The 23,420-nt window shown below is 37.2% G+C and overlaps 1 protein-coding gene across 1 annotated transcript; it reads left to right on the top strand.

The window, feature by feature from the left end:
• The first annotated feature begins 9,702 nt into the window (after nucleotides 1-9,702).
• LOC144016639 (leucine-rich repeat-containing protein 4C-like) lies at nucleotides 9,703-21,761 on the top strand. The gene is made up of 2 exons (XM_077517979.1): nucleotides 9,703-9,763; nucleotides 19,741-21,761. Exon 2 carries the CDS (start codon nucleotides 19,792-19,794, stop codon nucleotides 21,736-21,738), a length of 1,947 nt encoding a protein of 648 aa, XP_077374105.1. The 5' UTR covers nucleotides 9,703-9,763; nucleotides 19,741-19,791; the 3' UTR covers nucleotides 21,739-21,761.
• The last annotated feature ends 1,659 nt before the right edge of the window (nucleotides 21,762-23,420 follow it).

The following is a 23,420-nucleotide window of genomic DNA, read 5'->3' as shown; positions in this document are numbered from 1 at the left end:
TTAAGATATCAGTTTGTGCCCTCTGTGATCAAATGTAGCATTTGTGCTGGCCACAAAAATTCAGCTATGCATCACCCACACTGCAATGAAAAATGGCCCTTTTATGAGTCACAGCGCTTTCATGCAGTGCTTTGCATGACCAGAAGTGAATGTGCAGTATGTTTTGCTCCTTGAATAACAACACCGAAATATTGAACTCAAGTACATACAGTACAGTAATTCTGCTTTCACAGAAATTCCACAGGTTCATTAATTACTAATTGCATACTGTATTTTATTTTATCTTGATTTGGAAACTCAGCCTTTAAAGAGTTTACGCTAAAACACACTAATTTATAATACAATACAATAAACTACTCTACACTAATTTATAATGAAGTCTTCAGTCTTGTTTCTATTTTCTATTTTTTTTTTTATTAGGACTCTTTTCTAGTGTTGGCATGCTGCTTTAGTTGTTTTCTTTGATCAGCCCTCCAAGAACATATTTCCAAATGCTAATAATAATAATGAAAATTCAATTTAGAAAACAAACAAGCAAATAATACATTTTTTAGTAAAACTCAATGAACTGAATACAGTATTTAGTATTTACTTTTTTGGGCGTGTTGATTATAGAAGATTACAGGCATAGATTTTGCTTTCATTATTTATTGATTCATGTATTTATTTAGACCTTTATTCAATTAGTCTTACAAAAAACACACAGATTGAGATTTACAGTTTAGTTTGCAAAATAATAATAGCATACAGTGGTGCCCTGAGATACGAGTTCAATTCATTCAGTGACCAAGCTCAATACTGACATATCTTAATTTGTATTCTCCTTTTGTCCCACTTGAAGGACTTAATTTCTCACCATCACCTCACATATCCTCTTTTTCTATTCTCTTTTTATACCTTACTGCACTTTTTATGCTACCAAAATAAATAAATAAATAAATAAATAAATAAATAAATAAATAAATAAATAAAATAAAACTGTGTCTCCACTTCCTCTGTGGAACTGGAGCGATTCGGAGTTATCAGTGATTCGTATTACATATTCTTATCGGCTTAGCGCCTTAATCCTCCTGTATCTCAGTGGATGTATGGCAAGCCGTCTGAGGCATTTTTCAGAGGCTTTTGCCAGTCTTTATAATGACAGACATTTTGTGAAATAAATTGAATATTGGTCGTTTTCTCTTTCAGATGCTTATTATGCAATATATGACTTCTATCTAATGTGCCTCTTGGTCAAACTTGCTTTTTGCAGACGTTTTGCTGATTTGCCTCCTCTGAACATTTCCATTTACGTCCTGTTCACCAACTAATCAAATTCACTTACGGGCATATTCTCCCATGTGCTCAAGTCAGAATCACACTTTTTGGGCTGCACAGATCCTACATTTGACTTAAGTCTGTCCCTTACGCATTGTCTCTTATGAAATGTAGGCACTCTGGATGGAGCCATCCTGAAATGAGGGTGTTCCCTGTCAAATCAAGTGGTGTACACATTCTCTCAGAGACTTAAGCATCTTTTCTCTTGCCCACTTTGGAGGCTGTAGTAAGTCTAGCGCCTCTTGAAGGTGACACATCATATTGCACATTTTTGATTTAATTAAAACTCATTCACTGCCAGTCATTTTAGAAAATATGAAAATTTTCAATACTCACGTGATATTACATTCAATAATTATATATAAACCGAATCTACCAAATAACCGAATGGACTCCCTACTTTTTGCCCCGTCCCGTTCTTTTATAATTGACAGTAGAAAAATGTAAGTTTGCCAAAATACAGCCATTTCTCCCATGGACTCTGAAACTGTGTTTATTTCGTATAAAATGGGGCAATGATGTCATCTACCGGTGGTTGGGCATCAGTAAACTTGTTTCCAAGTTTGATATTTACAGTGGAGCATAATCAGATTGGCCCCCATTTAGCACCGCTCTAAAAAATACAAATGACAAGTATACTTGTCAAAGGCAGTGAATGAGTTAACTGCTTATGTGCTCCGTTGGTGACAGCGCGGCTGCTGACTCGTGTTGGCGGCTTGGAGTTTGAAAATATTCTACTCATGCAACATCTCCAAACATGCATTCAGTCATGAGCACAGTACTCTGATTATATCATTTCGATTGGATTTATTAAGTAGAGTTTACTAAGTAAAAAATACACATCCTTCAATGCAACGTGTTGGACGAGCTGTGCACACATCACTGACGACAGTCAGTATGGTTTCCGGCTCCACTACAGAGGTTAATTTCACAACTAAAGTGTGATATATTTTTCAAACAGATCTATGGAATTCGCACGTCTCATGAAAATGTCATGGATCGACTTCACCGAATCACCACTTTGTGGTGGATGTGCACGAATTTTCAGATTACACATGGTCATAGATAGGGATGTAATGATATCCAAACATCACAATGTGAGGGAACGCAAAGATTGCGTGCCCTCACAAAAAACTTTGCGTGCCGTCGCAAAAAACTTTGCGTGCCGTCGCAAAAAACTTTGCGTTCTCTCGCAAAGATTGCGAAAGATTGCGTTCCCTCGCAAAGGATGCGTTCCTTCGCAAAACAACTTTACGTTCCCTCGCAAAGATTGCGAGGTAACGCAATCGTTGCCAGAGAACGCAAAGTTGTTTTGCGAGGGAACGCAAAGTTGTTTTTTTCGCTTACCATGTCACTTTCGCTGCGCCGTAAACACTTCCGGGTCATCTTCCGTGTGAACAAAAGCGACGTGTAAACAAAGCAGTGGAAAAATACATGCTCTATCTTAGTCGCTTTGGGAAAGCTTTCCCACTGTTTTGTTTCATGTTTACAAACGTTCCATCCTCGTCGCTTTTGTTCACATGGAAGATGACCCGGAAGTGTTTACGGCGCAGCGAAGGTGACATGGCAGGCGAAAAAAACAACTTTGCGTTCCCTCGCAAAACAACTTTGCGAGGGAACGCAATCTTTGCGTTCCCTCGGAATCTTTGCGAGGGAATGCAAAATGTTTTGTGAGGGAACGCAAAGTTTTATTTTTCTATCATGTCACCTTAGGGGCTCCGCACGATATGAAGCTCACGATACGATAATTATCACGATATTGTGGGGAGGTTGGCGATATTTAAAAAAGGTCTCAATATTGTAAAAAAAAAAAAAAAAATAGCTCATACCAAAAATTGCACAATATTGTGCTTTTGTACATAATAGCAATGCATATAAACCGCCTGCAATCTCTAATAACAATATTGAGGCGCTTACTTGTACGCACGCACACATTGAGTTCCTTCACAATTCACATATTGACTCACAAGCATATTACATTCCCCTTCATCTTACAATCAGCGTAGATTTTAAACATTGAAGGGCCAAAATATCCCTAATGAAAATTTAATTGCACTAAAAAACTAGCCACCAGAGGGTGCTACAACTGCATAAATCTAAATAACCCAGACTTTTTTAACAGATGTTTTGCTTTTAAATATTGTGAACATGACAACAACGATATTGTGAAAGTTTTAATATCACAATATATTGTCCTTATCATTATATCCCTAGTCATAGACATAGAATTTGTTCCCGAAATGTTGACAATGAATCTATCAATACTAAAATCAAAGTTTTATTATAAATATCCTTATAATGTCTCCATAGTGTGTATAAAAAAAAAAACATGTAGTGTGTGCGTGCACTCGTGTGTTTCTGTGCATGTGTGATGGTGATAACCTCCGCCCTCCCAACTGACTCTCCTGCCACACCCTCGCCATCCAAGTTAAAGCTGTATAGAACCGCCACTGTGCATGGTGGATGTGTCAGAAGTCCTGAAGGAAGATTCACCATATCTTGAAAGTACACACACCAGGTGTGTGTATGAAAATGAGTAAATAAATAAATAAATAAATAAATAAATACATGAATAAAACACAAACCAGAACGTCCGGGAACGGATACAGTGTTCCCTCGTTTTCCGCTGGGGTTAGGTTCCAAAAATACCCACAATAAATTAAATCCGCGAAGCAGTTAGCTTTATGTTTTACAACTCTTATAAATGTTTTCAGGCTCTAAAATCCCCGACCGCACAATTTATACACTTTTCTCATTGAGGCATTTACATGTTCTCACATTTCTCTCTTGTTCAAACATTGACAGTGTTCAAACCTTCATAAATTTTATAAAATGGGTATATTACTGTAAGAAAATATGCAAAATTGCACTTAAAAAAAAATCTGCGATACAGCGAGACCACGGAAAGTGAACCGCGTTATAGCGAGGGAAGACTGTATTACACCCTTTAGGATTGTCATCCCTCATGAAAGGGTCTTCATTCGGGGTGAAGCAAAAACCGGTTATTTATGTTTTTTTTTTTTTTATGTGAGCGTATCGAACCAAACCGAATCCAAGAGTTTCACTTTGAAATAATAGTCTTTTACTTGAGTAACATACTTTAGAAGTAAATGACATGTGGACAAGTTTAAATCGTACCCTCACGAACTGATTGGTCCCATATCAAAGTGAATTATAATCCCATTGAGTCGAACCAAATCGAATCATTCACCTTCAACCATTTCAAATGGTATTTTATGGAGAGATGCACCTCTCTAGTCTTCATGACAACTGAATTTCTTCAAAGACTAGGAGTTAAAAGGTCAATCAATTACCTTTTGAGCAACTGACAGCTGGAGAGCAAACTTAACTCTTATAAGACATACTATAAATGTCATGACTCGGGTCAAGCAGGAGTAATGTTTGGGTCTTGTCTCAAGTCTGGGGTCACGCCTGGGATAAGTTTGAATAGAGTTCATGACCGTGCGCCAGAGTTCACGACCCGTTACGTGTCGGTTTTGGTATTGATGTAACAGCATCCAGTTTCAACTAGTTTTAGGCTATATGAGGTCTGAACTATGTGATGTCAGAAATCTTTTATGCTATATGATAGGGGTGTGAATTGCCTAGTACCTGACGATTCGATTCGTATCACGATTCACAGGTCACGATTCGATTCGATACCGATTAATCCCGATACGAATTTATAAGTCGATTGTTGCGATTTTTTTTTTCATTCAAATTTAGAAAATAGTAATCAGTAAGCTTGTAGAGTGTAAGATTTATATGAAAATGTATTATTTATTTATCTGAAATTTCAGTCTTATAGAGGTTGTAATCTGTTTCATGTTTGAACAGCATTAAAATAAAATATTAAGGCTTAATGTTCCGTTCATATAACATTCTTCCATGCTCAAGGTGTGAATCCTAACCCGAAGTCAGACGTTTTGTTGAATATTTTTCCATTAAAAATGGAAGTTTAAAAATGGATTCACACACACACAAAAAAAAAAAAGAAAAGGCAATGATGATAAGACGTTGAATCGGTAAGACAACCGAATGAACAATTCTGAGCTCTTAAAAAATAAAAAATAAAAAAAAAATAAAAATAAAAAATAAAAATAAAAAATAAAACAAATTGATTTTTTTTTATTGAATCGATTCGAGAATCGCGCGATGTAGTATCGCGATATATCGCCGAATCGATTTTTTTTTATCACCCCTACTATATGATGTTTGTTGATGTCTGTAATTACTAGGTTAACAGCCAATCAGAGAATTCCATGTCAGTACTGGTACTCACATGTCTAGCCACAAACAATGAGATTGATTGACCGTCTATATAAGAATTGTGTGTGTTTTGCCGGATTATTGCAAGCTATTGATCACTGTCCTCTGTGCTACTTCGCAGCCCAAGGGGGCCTGGCGTCTCGTGATTCTCGATGCATTCTCGTTTTTCGTTTATCAAGTTATGTGAATAAATAGTTAGAAACCTTATTTGTGTCTGCGTTTTGGGATCCAAACCTTCAGCACACAACAATAAATATTTTTTCCCCCAAAGTAACAATAGTTCCAAGGCGTCTTAATAAAATGTCTGTGACATACTTTTATCAAATATTCCAAGGATGAAGAAACATACCGCATACTGCACCACAGTTGTGGTGTATAATTGTGAAGGCGAAATCAGTTCATTTTAGTGGTGGATCTGTCTCATGTAGTGAGCCAGCTCTCATTTCATGGGCCAATAGGAGGACCGCTTGTCACTCAATAACTACCAGTGGGCTGGATTACGCCAGGCGAGTGTGCTGAAATGTTTTCAGACAGGAAGAAAATAAAATACGTACTTGGTTGTTTAATTTCACACTTGATTGTTTTTGTTGGCTACTCAAAAGACATCGATATATTTAAACAAGACATTAAAATGATAATTTTCATAATAGTTCCCGTTAATGAAAACCTTTTTTTGTTTTGTTTTTTCATGACTGTATTTCTCCAGCCTTTGAAGCAGCTTTAAGCCGACTGGTTGTAAATAGTTATGTTTTGTTTTATCCAGCATGGCAACTAAAAATCTGGCAATAGTTGGCACTGGTTAAGCAGAAAATTATGGTGTCATATTTGTCTGTAGTCCAGACAAGGTTGGCTATCAGGACTGTGATTATTGACAGTGCAAACACATAAACACGTACCACGCACACACACAGACAGCTCTCGCTCCCGGAGATGAATAAAATATGCCATAAAAGTCTGTGTATTAACAAATGTTGCATAGTCTTCAGATGTGTCTTAATTAAAATAGTTGATTTTTGCTGCATTCTAATTTAATTTAGTCACACATCACATAATTCATATAATTGAGTAATAAAATTGCTTTCTTTGTTCTGCGTAATTGTTTTCCGTCATAATTCTTGTTCTGAAGCATATTAATTTGTTTTATCTCGTCGCCATCGTCTTACTTAGGCTCATTTATTATGAAAGGAATCCCCAGTGTGCATTTGTATCGCGTCAAAGAACACAATTATTGAATTGCATGCGTCTTTTTAAACTCTTTGATGTGATATCTCAATTCTTTTAGTATGGAATAATCAAGTATTTGTGCAGTAATATTTTTCGTTTGACATAAATCGATCTCTGCTTACCCACTTTGGACTTGGACTCTCTTGACTTAGTGAGTCAGCTAGGCAGGAACCTTCTAGCAGATACAGATGGATTTACCATTAGATTATGACAAATGGCAGGCACAACTGAGCTGATTTCAGCACTTACTACTCCTTTGGGAGCTCACTACACTAAAGCACCACATGGACCACACTGACCAAAGATCTTAATTGAATGGGTGGCTCTGCAGCCAATTGATTCAGCCTGACATGCGTTTCTGCTAATTTCCAGTAGGTGATGTAGTCTGACCTGCATATCAAAATATTCATGGTTGTAGCACATAAGACATTGATGTCAGGCTTGATTTGTTGTTGGACTACACTCTTAAAGAGAAGGGCTTGGAAAAAAAATTGGATATTAAGACGATGATGGCTTGGGAGAATTTGTTTCAATTTAATTGCCTATTTTATAGATAGGTTATAATATTGCCTAGACTCACGCAGTTGGACATATTTATTTATTTTTTTGTATCAAAGAGCACAATTGAGATGGGCACATTATAAACAGAGACTGGGTGAATAGTGATACTTTGGATTTGTAGTGTAGTTTAAAATGTAAACAAAGCATGACACGGAGTGACATCACTTTTATGGGATGTGTGATCAATAGAGGCAGTGCCTCACCTGCACCCTAAAAAATTTTAAATAAAAAATCATCAAATGTGTTTCTCTGCTCTGTCATTTTGTATTTTGTTTTTCATTTCAATATTATTAATGATTTTACAGTCAAATTGCTGGATTTGGATTTTGAAATGGAGGAGGAGGAAAGTCAGAGCATGTTTTTCAGTGTTCTAGGAAGTGAAATATTTATGTTGTTGACAGTAATCATGGTCTTTGTTACAATGGCAAAGCTATATCCATCTTATGGAGAAATGCACTGTGCAAACGTCTCTATGCTAGTATGTGAAAATTATGCCTTATATATAGTAGGGATGTAACGATATTGGCAATATCGTGATATTAAAACTGCCACAATATCGTTGTCGTCATGTTCACAATATTTAAAAGGAACACATCTGTTAAAAAAGTCAGGCTGTTCCATTTGTGCAGTTCTAGTACCCTCTTGTGGCTAATTTATGAGTGCAATTTAATTTTCATTAGGGATGTTTGGGCCTTCTATGTTCAAAATCTATGCTAATTGTCAGATGAAGGGAAACCTAATTTGCTTGTGAAGCGATCAATGTGTGCTTGCATGAGAAAGTAAATGCCTCAATGTTGTTATTAGAGATTGTGGTGGTTTATATATGTATTTCTGTTATGTACAAAAGCACAATATTGTGCTTTTTTTAGTATGAGCTTTTTGTTTTTATTTTTTTTACAATATTGTGACCTTTTTTTAAATATCGCCAACCCCCCCCCACAATATCATGATAATTATCGGATCATGACCTTCATATCGTGATGTTTGGATATCGTTACATCACTAATATATAGACATATGCTGTATATGTAGGCATTCCCTTTTTATACAAAAGTATAGTATCTTCTTGGCATAAAAAAGAGAGTGCCTGAAACAATTGTCAGAAAAATGTTTGCGTAAACTACTGTGGAAATGTTGGAACTGATATTTAGATCTGTAGAATAAATAAATGGCATGCCATATGGAATGAGGGTGGCTTCCATTCAATTCTAAGCCTGAATGCCTTTATTGCAGACACATTCCAAAGAGTGAAACTGCGGCTTTTCTATGCACATTGAGTTCAACTGCTGGAACAAAATAAAGGATAAACATCACCGCATTTATATATTACCTATTTTACTCATAATAAAATCTACCCAAATTCTGAATTGGAATCATTTGTATTCCTGTTTTTTCCGAAAATGTAACATTGACAACCAAAGGTAACTTATGATAGAGCTCACCAAGTCATAATAATAATAATAATAATAATAATAATAATAATAAACATAATAATAATAATAATAATAATAATGATAATGATAATAATATCATATAAGATCAAGCACACTTATTGGCATTCATTGTCCCTGAACTACGTGAATGGATGTTGGACAAGATGTTGAATTTTAGGTGTTTGCTTTTGTCTGCTGTAATTTATTTAGCATGCAGTATCTCTCCTGTGCAACTCTTCTGTGTCTGTCTGAGTTTGGAGGCTTTCCTGGCAAGTGTGTGTGCATGTGTTTGAAATGCTGGATGTGTTGGGGCCTTGAATGTCGCTCATCCCTGAGGAATGAACTCTTCCAACTTTTAGTAATGTAGGCTACTTCTTATCACAAAGCTATTATATATATATATATATATATATATATATATAGGTCTTCTCCGGGTACTCCTGTCTCCTCCCACATTCCAAAGACATGCATGGCAGGTTAATTGGGCGCTCCGAATTGTCCCTAGGTGTGCGTGTGAGTGTGGATGGTTGTTCGTCTCTGTGTGCCCTGCGATTGGTTGGCAACCAGTCCAGGGTGTCCCCCGCCTACTGCCCAGAGCCAGCTGAGATAGGCGCCAGCAGCCCCTGCGACCCTTGTGAGGAATAAGCGGTCAAGAAAATGGATGGATGGATATATATATATATATGGCTCACTGATTATTTAAAGACAGTGATGAGTTTTTTTGTTTTTTTTTTAACCAGATGTTCTACAACCAGTGTTTAAAAATTTTCATTTTTAACCCTTGACTAATTGTATCCCAGCTTTCAATCACATCGCATCATTCATATTTTGCTGTTAAGCACACATACAGTATGTTGAAGTAGCAATAATTTTATCTTGTCTTGCCTTTTGTATTTTCAGGGATTTGGACTGGGGCTTGAAATGAGAATGACCCCTCTGAACTGTAATTGACTTGGCAGGTAAGAACTCACTCTTTTAAAGTGTGATGCAAGCTGTGAGATAGACTTCATAATGAAACGGACACACACAGCGTTCCACTGTCCAATTGGCATTCAGAAATAGAGAAGCGTATTAAATTCAAGAATGTAGTTTGACGTTGCTTGGATTAACTTAAATCTACAATAATTGATTAAAAATGCACACATAATAATATTGTAAAACAGATGCATGTCTTAGAGCAGATGACATATACCATTCGTCTTCAAAAAGATCTGGGTGAAAGACGATGGCAGAAATGGTATGCATACCTGAGTAATGCTGCAGATTGTCTGTAAGGATGTGTCATTTGAGGTATTTTATTTTTGGTTTAGGCATTTTTTTGTATTATTTTTGTTTGGTAACATCTCGGACCTCTTCTCCTTTTTTTTTTTTTTTTTTTTTTTTTTTTTTTTAGTTTTTTGTTATTTTTGTATTTGGTAATCCCTTGCAATGTTGATTGTTCTTTGCAAGTCTGCTTGTTCATTTGTGTGATTTTCAGTTTGTATGTTGAAAAATGGTAAAATAAAAAGTTAAAAAAAAAAATGCACACATAGGCTTTATCCAGTTAATCTGGATCTCCTCTGCTATGTTCCCCCACAACACACACCCACGCCCACGCACGCACGCCACACTAGGTGGCAACCTACCACCTTTCAGCTTCCACTGCCATAGGACTTTTCCAGTTGACCTATTACATCACGTCAAAACATGGTAGCTGTGGATGGCCGACAGGAATAAAATGAATAACTTTGCAGCTCTCCTCATCACGTGCATCCTTTCCGCTTTACGAACATTTATGTGTGCGCTTTCCTCTTACATGAAATATGTGTAATTTCTTGTGTCATCAGAGCTTTGGCAGTATTTTATCAAGTCAATGGTGATAGCAGAATCTGAAGCACTATCAAAACCACATTTACAAACAAAATTCTAATGTTTGCTGTATTGAATTTTATTGATAAGTACATTTTTATAATTACAACCAGACTTTCTGGTCACATTAACTCATGCCTGCAATTCTTTCAATATATTGCTGGCACCATAAATGTAGTAGGACAAAACATGCATTTGATAAAGGTGGAAAAGTAAAAAAAAAATAATAAATGATGGGTTCACTACAATTTCACTGGCACAGCAAGAGTGTGTTTTTAAAGGCAGCTCTAATCAGTTTTCTAACTGAGACTCCACAAGGAAAGACAACACCATAAGCATAAACAAACACAATAGTTAACAACACTCAGAGCAAACAAAAGTAGGTTACAAAATTTATCAAAACAACATACATTGACCATGTTGAAACATTAGACAGCAAACTTTAAAAATATTTAGCGTAGGGAATTTAAAATAATAATAATAATAATAATAATAATAATAATAATAATAATAATAATAATAATAATAATAATAATAATGATTTAAAAATGTTTAAAAGACTTTAATCAAAGGTATGTGAAAAAAAACTTTTTTAACCTGGATTTAAACGTATTTAAACTCAGTGCTGACTTCACTTCTGTTGGCAGCTTATTCCATTTGTGTGCAGCATAACAACTACATGCAGCTTCATCATGTTTACTAAGTCTGGGTCCTACGGAGCCCCTAAGGTGACATGGTAGAAAAAAACCCCAAAAAACTTTGCGTTCCCTCGCAAACATCTTTGCGTTCCCTCGCAAAAAAACTTTGCGTTCTCTCGCAAAGATTGCGTTCCCTCGCAAAGATTGCGTTCCTTCGCAAAACAACTTTACGTTCCCTCGCAAAGATTGCGAGGTAACGCAATCTTTGCCAGAGAACGCCAAGTTGTTTTGCGAGGGAACGCAAAGTTGTTTTTTTCGCCTACCATGTCACTTTCGCTGCACCGTAAACACTTCCGGGTCATCTTCCGTGTGAACAAAAGCGACGTGTAAACAAAGCAGTGGAAAAATACATGCTCTATCTTAGTCGCTTTGGGAAAGCTTTCCCACTGTTTTGTTTCATGTTTACAAACGTTACATCCTCGTCGCTTTTGTTCACATGGAAGATAACCCGGAAGTGTTTACGGCGCAGTGAAGGTGACATGGTAGGCGAAAAAAACAACTTTGCGTCAGAACTTGAGCTGCAGCGTTCTGAATGAGCTGCAATTGTCTGATGTACTTTTGAAAGAGTCCAGTCCGAAGACTATTACAATAATCGAGGATAAGCTTCTCTTGGTCTGCTTGAAGCATGCAGTCCTTCAGTCTGGATATGTTTTTCAGCTGCAAAAAGGCTGTTTTAGTGACTGATTTGATACGATTGCTGAAGGTCAGGTCCGCTATATTCTAACAGCAATCCTCTTTTCTTTATTGCCGAAAACAATGACCTTCATTTTGTTTTTGTTTAGCTGAAGGAAATTTTGGTTCATCCAGTTATTAATTTGCTCTAGACAGTGACAGAATACATTAATTGAACTGCTGTCATTTGGGGACATTGATAAATACAATTGTGTGTCATCTGCATAACTATGATAGTCAACATTGGTGTTCTGAAGCATTTGACCCAAAGGTAACATATGGCACCCCCATGTCATGGCCATTCGATCAATGGTCACAACGTAACTCCTTTCCTCCAAATTAGGATCTGAACCATTTTAGGACTGTTCCATTCAACCCCACGCAAGTTTCAAGCCTGTTCGATAACTTCTCTGTGTCAGTGCTCAATCTTATATCTTTTACTACTTTAATCAGTGCTGTTTCTGTACTGTGATGAGGTTGGAAACCTGACTGGAATTTATCAAAAAGTCCATTGGAGCTCAAGAAATTTGATTTGAGTTGATTTAAAACTACTTTTTGGTTAAGAAAGGATAGTTTGAGATAGGTCTATAATTTACTAGCAGGGAGACATCCAGCGTTCGCTTTTTTAGAATGGGCTTGACGGCGGCTACTTTCACAGATTTAGGAAGGTCACCTGATTGAAGTGAACAGTTGATTATTTACTGTAAATCGATTTGAACAGAAAAAAAACTTGGGGCTTTATTTATTTATTTATTTATTTATTTAAATTTTGTTTTTATGTAGTTTGGTGCTGGTCAGGAGTTACTGGAGGGCAGTATCTGATTCTTTCTTGCTTAGTATTACGCAATAAAATAAAAAATTATCAACTCATACTAAAGGTAAATCAAATGTCTTGGGAGTTCAAATGTTCACATGCATCTCAAAAGCACTCCATTTGCCTTTTGCTTTCCTGCACAGGGCACATATAGCCAATCACTCACATTAAAGTAGCACGAAGGAACTTTTCAACCTTAATAAAATATTTTCATAGCTCTTCTGATGAAACATCGACTTAAAACTAGTTGAATGGGACCTTTTCTATGGCCTGAAGTGGTCTGTATCATTTTTACTGGCACTAAACAACCTTGAGGAGGATGGTAGGAACACTGTCACACAAAAAAAAAAAAAACACAAATGTGCTGAATGCTTTACGGCATACGTCACTTCCCCCTTTCCCCATTCGTTAAAGATGGAGGTCAATTTGAATGCCGATGCACGATTACTGCTTTCCTGGCAGAAGCTGCAAAACAACTGAAAAGTTTTGTCTGAGGGGACAAAAAAAATAAATAAAAAAAAAAGGAAAAGGGAAACTACCCTGACAAAAGGAGAGTCAAGGATCAACATTGGCCCGGATTTCACTCGCTGGTGTGAGCTAATATATATATATATATATATATATATATATATATATATATATATATATATATATATATATATATATATATATGTATATATATACCGCTTATTCCTCACAAATCGCAGGGCACACAGAGATGAACAACCATCCTAGGGACAATTCGGAGCGCCCAATTAACCTGCCATGCATGTCTTTGGAATGTGGGAGGAGACCGGAGTACCCGGAGAAGGCCCACGCAGGCACGGGGAGGACATGCAAACTCCACCCAGGAAGGTCTGAGCCTGGACTCGAACCGGAGTCCTCAGAACTGGGAGGCGGACGTGCTAACCAGTCATCCACCGTGCCGCCATATATATATATATATATATATATATATATATATATATATATATACATACATGTACATATATATATATATATTAGAGCTGTTAAAAACAATTACATTTTTTAATCAGATTAATCACATCTTAGAATTTTGATTAATCGTGATTAATCACTGACTTAAAAAGGCACCCCCCAACTTATTTTGCCCGCTAAATTTGAAGCACACCTGTTATGTGTTAATTTTTTCAACATTTAATGTTATGAGAATATCTTCAAAAAATGTATATCCACTGCACTGATCCTGCTTTTTCTAATCAATTAATTTTAAATGGGGATAAAATGACTTATGGCATATGTAAACATTTATTGAATGCTTTACTTTAATGCATGTAGTTATGTTTATTGCTCAAACTCGAACGGCTACCTTTAACCTAACCATCCTCTGTTGGCTAAAAAGGATCATCTGCAGTCAAAATTAATAGTGTGATTAATCTGTGGTAATACAATGATTAATGCGATATTTTTTGGTGATTAATTAATCTATTAACGCTTTAACTGACAGCCCTAATACATATATATATATATATATATATATATATATATATATATATATATATATATATATATATATTAACACTAAGTGCTTGTCCTCATGGGAAATGTGGTCCTTCTTCAGGCCACCATAATCAACGTAAACTGAAAGTTCCTTAGTGTTGCTTTAACCCCTATGGAAAATTTAGAGTCAGCAATGAACCAAACGTGCCTGTTATTGAAATGCAGGAGGGAGCCATGCAAGCACGACCTCTCGACTGCCAGGTAAACTGTACATAACATAATTCATTGTCGGAATTGATTAGCCATAGTTACTAATCAACAACAGATGCCAAACAGGTCACTTACGAGGAAATGAAATTATTACAATAACAGCATCCACACAAATGTTGTCAGCAGCTGTCATTGTTGTTTTATTGTTCACAAGCTTGAAGTCAGTTGCATTTTTTCATATGGCATATCTAAACTGATTGTTGCTATCCCCAGACACCACTATATTTTTGCTGAGAATTTAATGTACCGGTAGTACACATAGGAAGAGGCATTCTTGCAAAACAAAACTACTGTTATCATTTTTTTATACTCCAACCTTGACTTTTCCAAGCCTCTGCTGTGCTAATCTACTACTCAACTAGCCTGTGTTGTGTGGTTGTAATGACTACTCGATCAAGGGCATGTTATAAAGCATGGGTCCTTGAACATGTCAGCAATAGAAGAGTTTGAAAATATTCATATTCACAGGCAAAGTAGAGTGTCGACATGAACCAGTTGCACCTTTTCAGCCTATTGAGTCACTCTTGCGATGCACAGCACAGCCGTGGTATTTATTTTGTTAACCAGGATCTCATGGATTGGGTCTTGTATTATAAATGCATCCAAATTAAATTTTAAATTGACTCAACTGATTTTTTTAGTTCACTGAAACACCCAATGTATATTCTGCACACTATTCAAAACAGATTCTGTTGCTTTTGAAATGCTGCTGTCTTTTACCCCCAGGGTATTTATCACAAGCTCCTGTTTGTTGACTGTATGCTTGTCAAGTGTAAGGCTCGCTGTGATGCATACTAACCCTGACCCCAGTTAACACCAGAGTGCCAACAATATTTTAGACATAGTTAACCTCCATTTTCTGTCCCTGTTAACAGTACAGTATGACATGTTATACAGTACACTCTAAAAATTCCATCCATCCATCCATTTTCTTGATTCCTCACAAGGGTCGCGGGGGGTGCTGGCGCCTATCTCAACTGGCTCTGGGCAGTAGGCGGGGACACCCTGGACTGGTTGCCAGCCAATCGCAGCACTCTAAAAATTGATTGGTTAAAAAAAAATAAAACTACTAGTCCATACATTTCCCTGGCACATCTTAATGCTGAATGCATCTTTTCCGTTTGACTACACTTATTTCATAGTTATCCCCCAGCTGAATTGTGTGGAACCGTGTGGCTTATGGAAGGTGCACAACTGGATACAAATGACAGATGTGTGTAGATCTCATCAATGGGCAACAACAAGGCTTGGTCAGAACTCAAGTTGGTTTGGAATAAAAAATATTCATGCTCCATCTCTCTCTTTCTCTCTCTCTCTCTCCTTCCCTCTCTCCCTCAATTTCAAGACATATGTATAGTGTTGGTGAACAAAATGAATAGAGAGCATAGCCCTCTTCACCTTGGATTCAGAAGGTGTTGTGTTCTCGTAATCCCCATTTCCATGCATCATAAGGAAGCTTTCCTTTAGTTTTGCTAGATAGCTCGTTGCTCTGGACTAGAATTACTCAACTTGGCATTGCAAATCATACAATTACGACGCTGGCTCTCATCACTCAACTCCATATTTATAGCGCACTTTAAAGCAACCATCGCTGTTTTCTTTTAATGGAACCCACGAGCATGAGATACAATGAAAACAGGTTCCAGCTTACCCAATACCCGAAATAGGGCAAGTGGGATAGAATGTAAATGGGTGAATAAACATTTACCTTGACAGGGAAATGAGTTGCCATGAGTTGCAAAAACAAAAACATTATAAACCCAAAAGCAAGCAAAATATCACTGCTTTAAAACTGTGTTTTTTGGGCATTGACACGAGAAATGAAGCAAATATTATTCAGTAGAAAGACCACTGTAAACCATAGTGCAGACTCTGATGCTTCAACAGATCTCCGGAGACTGCTCTTACAGCTTCAAAAGTATGAGCTGACCTCACTTTGCTGATGCATTTTTAAATTACAGGCAAAAACATTGAAAAACACTGAAGTAAATGTCAAACGTGCAATATGAAGTTGAACAAACCAGAAATAAGTGTGTTGTAAATTCTGCTCACATAATTTATTCCGATGAAACCAACCCTATCCTATATGAAAATAAAGTTGTTCAAATAGGAACTAACTATATAAATGACATGCCAATGATGTAATGTAACTGCCACCTATTAATGATTAATTTGTTTGACATTTTAAATGAAATCAAATGTAAAATTATAATTTGGTTCTGTACCATAAACTCAGCATTTTGTTTGCATTTCCTCGATGCTGGGCGATTGCAAAATATTAAATGTTGCCAAGGACAATTCAAAGCCATTCATCTTTCTCATTATCACTCCAATTTCTTTATGTATATATATATATATATATATATATATATATATATATATATATATATATATATAGATATATAGATCCACGGGTTGCCGACCCCGTGTCTAAATGCACGCCGGGTTGTTTCCTTTTGTTTCAAATGCTCGCCAACATTTGTTCCCTTTTTTTTAATCCTTTATAAAGGAGAAGTCAACCCATTTTTTTTCTCTAAAATAACATGTATATGTCATTACTCGTTTAAACATGGTATTCTCATTAATATTGTGCAAAATACACCAGTTAAAATGGATACAAATGGGTGGATTTTGCTGCTTAATTCATATTCCACAAATATTAATCAAAATATTGCTTATACTATTGGGGCTGCATAGGACATTTTTTGGTTGACTTTTTATTTAAATATAGTATACAGTATGTACTGTATAGAATCAGTTTTAATGGTCTTAAAGACTATACAGAAGACACAGAGCAAGCGTTTGAGGCCGATCTCCCCACTTTAAAATATTAACAGGAGTCATAGTAGGTTCAACTGCAGCTACAAACAGTGGCCCATTTAAAGAATGATTTGCCCGATTCGAACACAAGTGAAATCCAATACTGTTGCTCAAGTCATGAGTAATACAACAGCTATTGTAAAAGAATATTATCCAATGAGAACTACAGCTCTGTACCTTCAACCAGACATGCAACATTTATGCCACGACAGAGAGGGTTGTGTGCAAAGGCAAGAGTTGTGTTTATTGTGGTCGGTATCACTTCCCCCCGCTGGAATCCATAAAGGACTTTAGTTTATATTTAGAGCTGTTGCAAAAATGCAGGCATGATCACGAAGTGACCCGATTTGATTTATATCTCATTAATCTCTTCCTCTCTGTCCTCGCTCATTTTCTTTCAAGTGTAGAACGCAGGCTGACCTTCCCCTGTAATATATGCTTCTCATTCTATAATCTTCCATCGTCATTCCTCCTGCGTATCATGCAGAATGAAAGCAGCAAGTCACTCTCACATCGTAATAAGCATCATCAGTCCAGGCTCATTTTCCTTTCTTCCTTTTTGTTTATCCTCCCCAAAATGAACGCAGTGAAACCAAATTAAATCTAGTGACAATGAAAGAGAACAAACACAAAGAAAATAATACATTAGGCCTCCTTCTTGTTAACTCTTTGACTGCCAAAGACGATTAATAATGATTAGTAAAATTCCGATGAATGGAATGCGATCTTTCATTTAGTAGTCACATTGTTTATGTAGTAAAGGCAAACAATAATCTTTTTGCCTTGAAAGATTAGTTAAAATGCTCAAAAGCGGCTGGCACTGTGGATTTTTTTGTTTTGTTTTTATAATGTGTGGCAGTCAAAGAGTTTTAAGAGGTGACATCAACTGAACAACTTGAATGTATCATGAGTTTGACATGTTTTCGCCAGTCAAAACATTACTGATTAAAATTCCCTTTTAAAAGTATTGAAACAGCGAGGTCAATTATTATTATTTTTTTAACAATAGACTGAAAATAAACACAAATATGAGACAGCTTCTATTGACATCTTAATGCGAATAAAAGTATAATAGCATGGCTTTTTCCAGTGGTTCTCAAATGGGGTTGCGTGTACTCCTAGGGGTACTTCAAGGCACTCCAGGGTGTACCTGAAATACAGTACAGCAACTATTTCAGAAAAATATAAGTTCATACAATAAATTCCATATTGAGTAGGCTATTATATTTCATCCATCCATTCATTTTCTTAACCGCTTATTCCTCGCAAGTGTCGTGGGGGTGCTGGAGCCTCTCATCTCAGCTGGCTTCGGGCAGTAGGCGGGGTATACCCTGAACTGGTTGCCAGCCAATCGCAGGGCACACATAGTTCAGTGTCCTAAAAACCAGCATCTCTCACATACCAGAATGGTTAGACCCAACTAGTCATATGCCTCCTAGAATCACCTGTCAATTACTTGAAAACATTATTTATAAATTAGTTAATTATTTATTTTTGAGAACAGAGGAGAACACTATGTTGAGTCCTGTTCATTTAAACCACCTATTTGTACTGCTGACAGATGAACAGAAATTGGCGTTGGCAATTTTACTGAAGTGATAGAATTCTTCAATTTTCTTAATGGCAGTTCTTGTAGATAGTTTATTTTTTAAATCATTATTAATGCATAAATTAAAATGAAAATTCAATCAAATCCCTTCGATTGTCTCAGTAAACCCACAATGTAATCACTATAATAATGTCATCTCCTCTGGTACTTCAATTTGGATTTGACGAATTATCGCTGTCGGTTCAAATACGGCGAAGAAAATAGAGCAATTGGAGTGATTCATGGTTACAAAGAGACTCTTTTATCACATTAATTATTACTTTCTCCTTTGAAAACATTGTTCTGCATTTCATACATGGCTGACACAGCTATACTGCAATTGATACAAGATATTGTTTGAAAAAGTGACACATAATAACCTATACAGTGCTGACACAAGTACACTCATGCACAATCCATTTTGCACACATTATTATTTTTTTAAATCTATCTTGGTAAAAATATTGTATTATTATACTGTGTTATCGCATTTGTGAAGTTGGAGTGCTTTCTCCTTGTTAAGGTCCTGAAGCCTCTAATATCAATTCCAAAACATACCAGTCTCCGTTTCTCTGCTCCCCTTTCAATTGGTTATACAGTATATACTCCAGAAGAGAAGCAATGTCATTGTGCTATCTGAGATGCTACTATATAAATCACAACAGCAAAAGCTGTAAGAATTGTGGTTTATTTGTATATACTGTATGGGTTCATAGTTTGATCTTGTAATTTATATGCATTTTCTTGTGTTTTATTTCTTTCCAGTTGTCTCCAATCCTCTTTCCAGCAAGTGGAAGACCCTTCAATGAATTATGAATGTTAAACAAGATGACCTCCTCTCAGCAGCAGCAGATGATGCGAGGTCCTAGGTGGAACCGGGCCTTGTCCGACCCTTTGTTTGTGCTGCTCCTGGCCCTACAGCTTTTGGTGGTGGCGGGTCTGGTTCGTGCACAGACGTGCCCTTCCGTCTGCTCCTGTAGTAATCAGTTCAGCAAAGTCATCTGCACACGGAGGGGGCTACGAGAGGTCCCTGATGGCATTTCTACCAACACACGCTACCTGAATCTCCAAGAAAACCTCATTCAGGTGATTAAAGTGGACAGCTTCAAGCACTTAAGACATTTGGAGATCCTGCAGCTGAGTAAAAACCACATACGCAAAATTGAGCTCGGGGCCTTCAATGGACTTGCTAGCCTCAATACCCTGGAGCTTTTTGATAACCGCCTCACCACGATCCCAAATGGGGCTTTTGAGTACCTGTCCAAACTAAAGGAGCTCTGGCTGAGGAATAATCCCATTGAGAGCATTCCCTCCTATGCCTTCAACAGGGTGCCCTCATTACGACGGCTGGACCTTGGGGAGCTTAAAAGGCTGTCCTACATATCTGAGGGGGCCTTCGAAGGGCTGAGCAATCTTCGCTACTTAAATCTGGGAATGTGCAATCTGAAGGAAATTCCCAACCTTATTCCCCTGGTGAAACTGGATGAGCTAGAGATGTCAGGGAACCAGCTGTCTGTGGTCCGGCCTGGCTCTTTTAAGGGGCTCATCCATCTCCAGAAGCTATGGATGATGCATGCCCAGATCCAGACTATTGAAAGAAACTCATTTGATGATCTCCAGTCACTAGTGGAGCTTAATTTAGCCCACAACAACCTTACGCTCTTGCCCCATGATCTGTTCACTCCTTTGCATCATCTGGAGCGGGTGCATTTGCACCACAACCCTTGGAATTGTAACTGTGACATCCTGTGGCTGAGTTGGTGGCTCAAGGAGATGGTACCAGCAAACACCAGCTGCTGCGCCCGCTGTAGCTCACCGGCTCACCACAAAGGGCGCTACATTGGTGAGCTTGACCAAAACTACTTTCACTGTTATGCTCCTGTTATTGTGGAGCCCCCAGCTGACCTAAATGTGACAGAGGGGAGCGCTGCAGAGTTGAAATGTCGGGCCAGCTCTTTGACTTCTGTGAGCTGGATTACCCCCAATGGTTCCATCATGACACACGGTGCGTACAAGATCAGAATCTCAGTGCTGAATGACGGCACCCTGAACTTCACCAATGTTACCATGCAAGACACTGGTACATACACATGTATGGTCAGTAACTCAGCCGGTAACACAACGGCGTCGGCCACACTCAATGTGTCTTTGACTGAGAACAGCAGCTTCAGCTACTTCACCACAGTAACCGTGGAGACGATAGAAACGCCACATAACGAAGGCTTCACCACGATTGTGCAACAGAAGGTAGGCCCCACCCCCTCGGCCCATACATGGAAGTTTGTTTCACCCAGTTCCACCATTACCACCACGGTGCAGACCCCTGTCTCTACTCGTGCCACAGAGAAGACCTACACTATCCCTGTCACTGAATTTGGTGGGGAAGGCTCCCTAAATGGCTTGGATGAGGTCATGAAGACAACCAAGATCATAATTGGTTGTTTTGTTGCAATCACGCTCATGGCAGCTGTCATGCTGATCATCTTCTACAAAATGCGTAAACAGCACCACCAGCAGAATCATCACGCGCCCACACGCACCATTGAGATCATTAATGTGGACGAGGACTGCGTAACAGGAGGACCGGGCATGGAGGGCCACCTGACTTTGCCTCCTCTTGAACATGAGCACCTCAACCATTATAACACGTATAAAACGGCATACAACCATGCCTCCACTATCAACTCCATACACAGCTCGGCGCATGAACCTTTGTTAATCCGGGCAAACTCAAAAGACAATGTGCAAGAGACCCAAATCTGAACCTTGTTTTCTCAAATAATGGAATGACAGCAAGACTCAAACATGAATGAACCACCGTGTGTTTGGCAAATCAGTGGTTGATGATGTTCATTTAAGGACTTTGGTAATTAGGGTATGTCTGTTACAAAAAGTGTCTTTAAAAGAGTTATTTATTTAAGAGCAAAGACTATTGTTGCTAAAATGGAAAAAAAAAATCAGCAAACACACTTAATTCATGCCCCCTTCCCTATTCCTCTTGTTATATTGTTTGACTGACATGCTTTTAGATTTATGCTGAGACAATAGGTCCAAAAGAAATTAAATAAAAAGACTGTTTATATTTGGTAAACTGTGTTTTCCCAACGAATCTAGAGCACATGACATTTTTCTCCACCTGTGGAGTAAGTGGTAAAGTATTTTCTGACCATCCAATAACTGGTGGAAGTAAATTTGAATTTACCTGTTGTTTCAAGGTGTTCAGCAGAATTGTCAGTAACCCTGTCACATATGAGCAATAGGTCCCACATTTTGCTATTGAAAATGTTGACGATAATAAGTTTGATGATTAAGAACTACATGTAGTTGTGATCAAATCTTGTTTTTAATTGTTGCTCCTCACTTTTCTTATGTACAGAGCCCGCCAGGGTACATCACAGAATTATTTAAAGATTGTAATATAACGCAAAGCTAAGCAATATAACACAATGCTATTGCATTTTAATGCAATACTACTGTGTGATATTGAAACTATTGTGCTATAATGCCAACCCTAACCCTAACAAATGATTATTTATTTTTTTTGCAAAAATATTGCAATAAAAACAACAACAACAACAAAAACACAAATTATTTGTGAGAGAACACAACATTCCACTTCAGGGTCATTAGGAATATCAATAGCCAACACTACGCTTGTTTTGTTAATTAACTGTTAATTTTTTGCATACCTTAGCCCTTTGCATATCAAGTATGTCCTCGGACATCCTTAGATCGTAAAAATCTTCTATCATCCAATGATCCATCCTCCTGCCCGCTCATCTTAAATGGATGACCCGGAAGTGGAAGTCTTCCGTTCCCCTCCAAAAATAACATTGAGTTATTTTCAGTGCAGTCAAAGTTAAAGTGTTAACTAATTAATTAATCACAAAAAAATATCGCATTAATCATGTATTAACTCAGATTAATCACACTATTAATTTTGACCACAGATCATCCTTTATTTTGACAGCGGATGGCCACGTTAAAGGTCGCACAGGTTGTTTTTGAGCAATAAACATAACTACATGCATTAAAGTAAAGCATTTAATAAATGTTTGTGCATGACATTCAGAATACAATATTTGCTCATGTCAAACTACTGGTCTATTTTTTTTTTATTATTTTAAATTATGCAAGTAATTAACTGATTAGAAAAAGCGGAGGATGAGATTATGCAGTGGATCAAAACAATGTTGAATACGTCCTCATAACATTAAATGTAGAAAGAATTAACACATGCTCTTCAAATTTGGCGGGCAAAAAATTGATAATAGCCTTTTTAATTAAGCGATTAATTGTTATTAATTAGAATTATAAGATGTGATTGATCTGATTAAAAAAGTAATCGATTGACAGCTCTAGTTATTTTGCAATTTGTAATTATTTTTTATTGCAAAATAACACAATAAAACCAGAAAACTTATTGCGTTATAACAACAAGTATT

Source organism: Festucalex cinctus, chromosome 3, assembly GCF_051991245.1.
Source record: "Festucalex cinctus isolate MCC-2025b chromosome 3, RoL_Fcin_1.0, whole genome shotgun sequence".
NCBI classification, from domain to species: Eukaryota; Metazoa; Chordata; class Actinopteri; order Syngnathiformes; family Syngnathidae; genus Festucalex; species Festucalex cinctus.
This window is presented reverse-complemented; position numbering and strand designations above follow the sequence as displayed.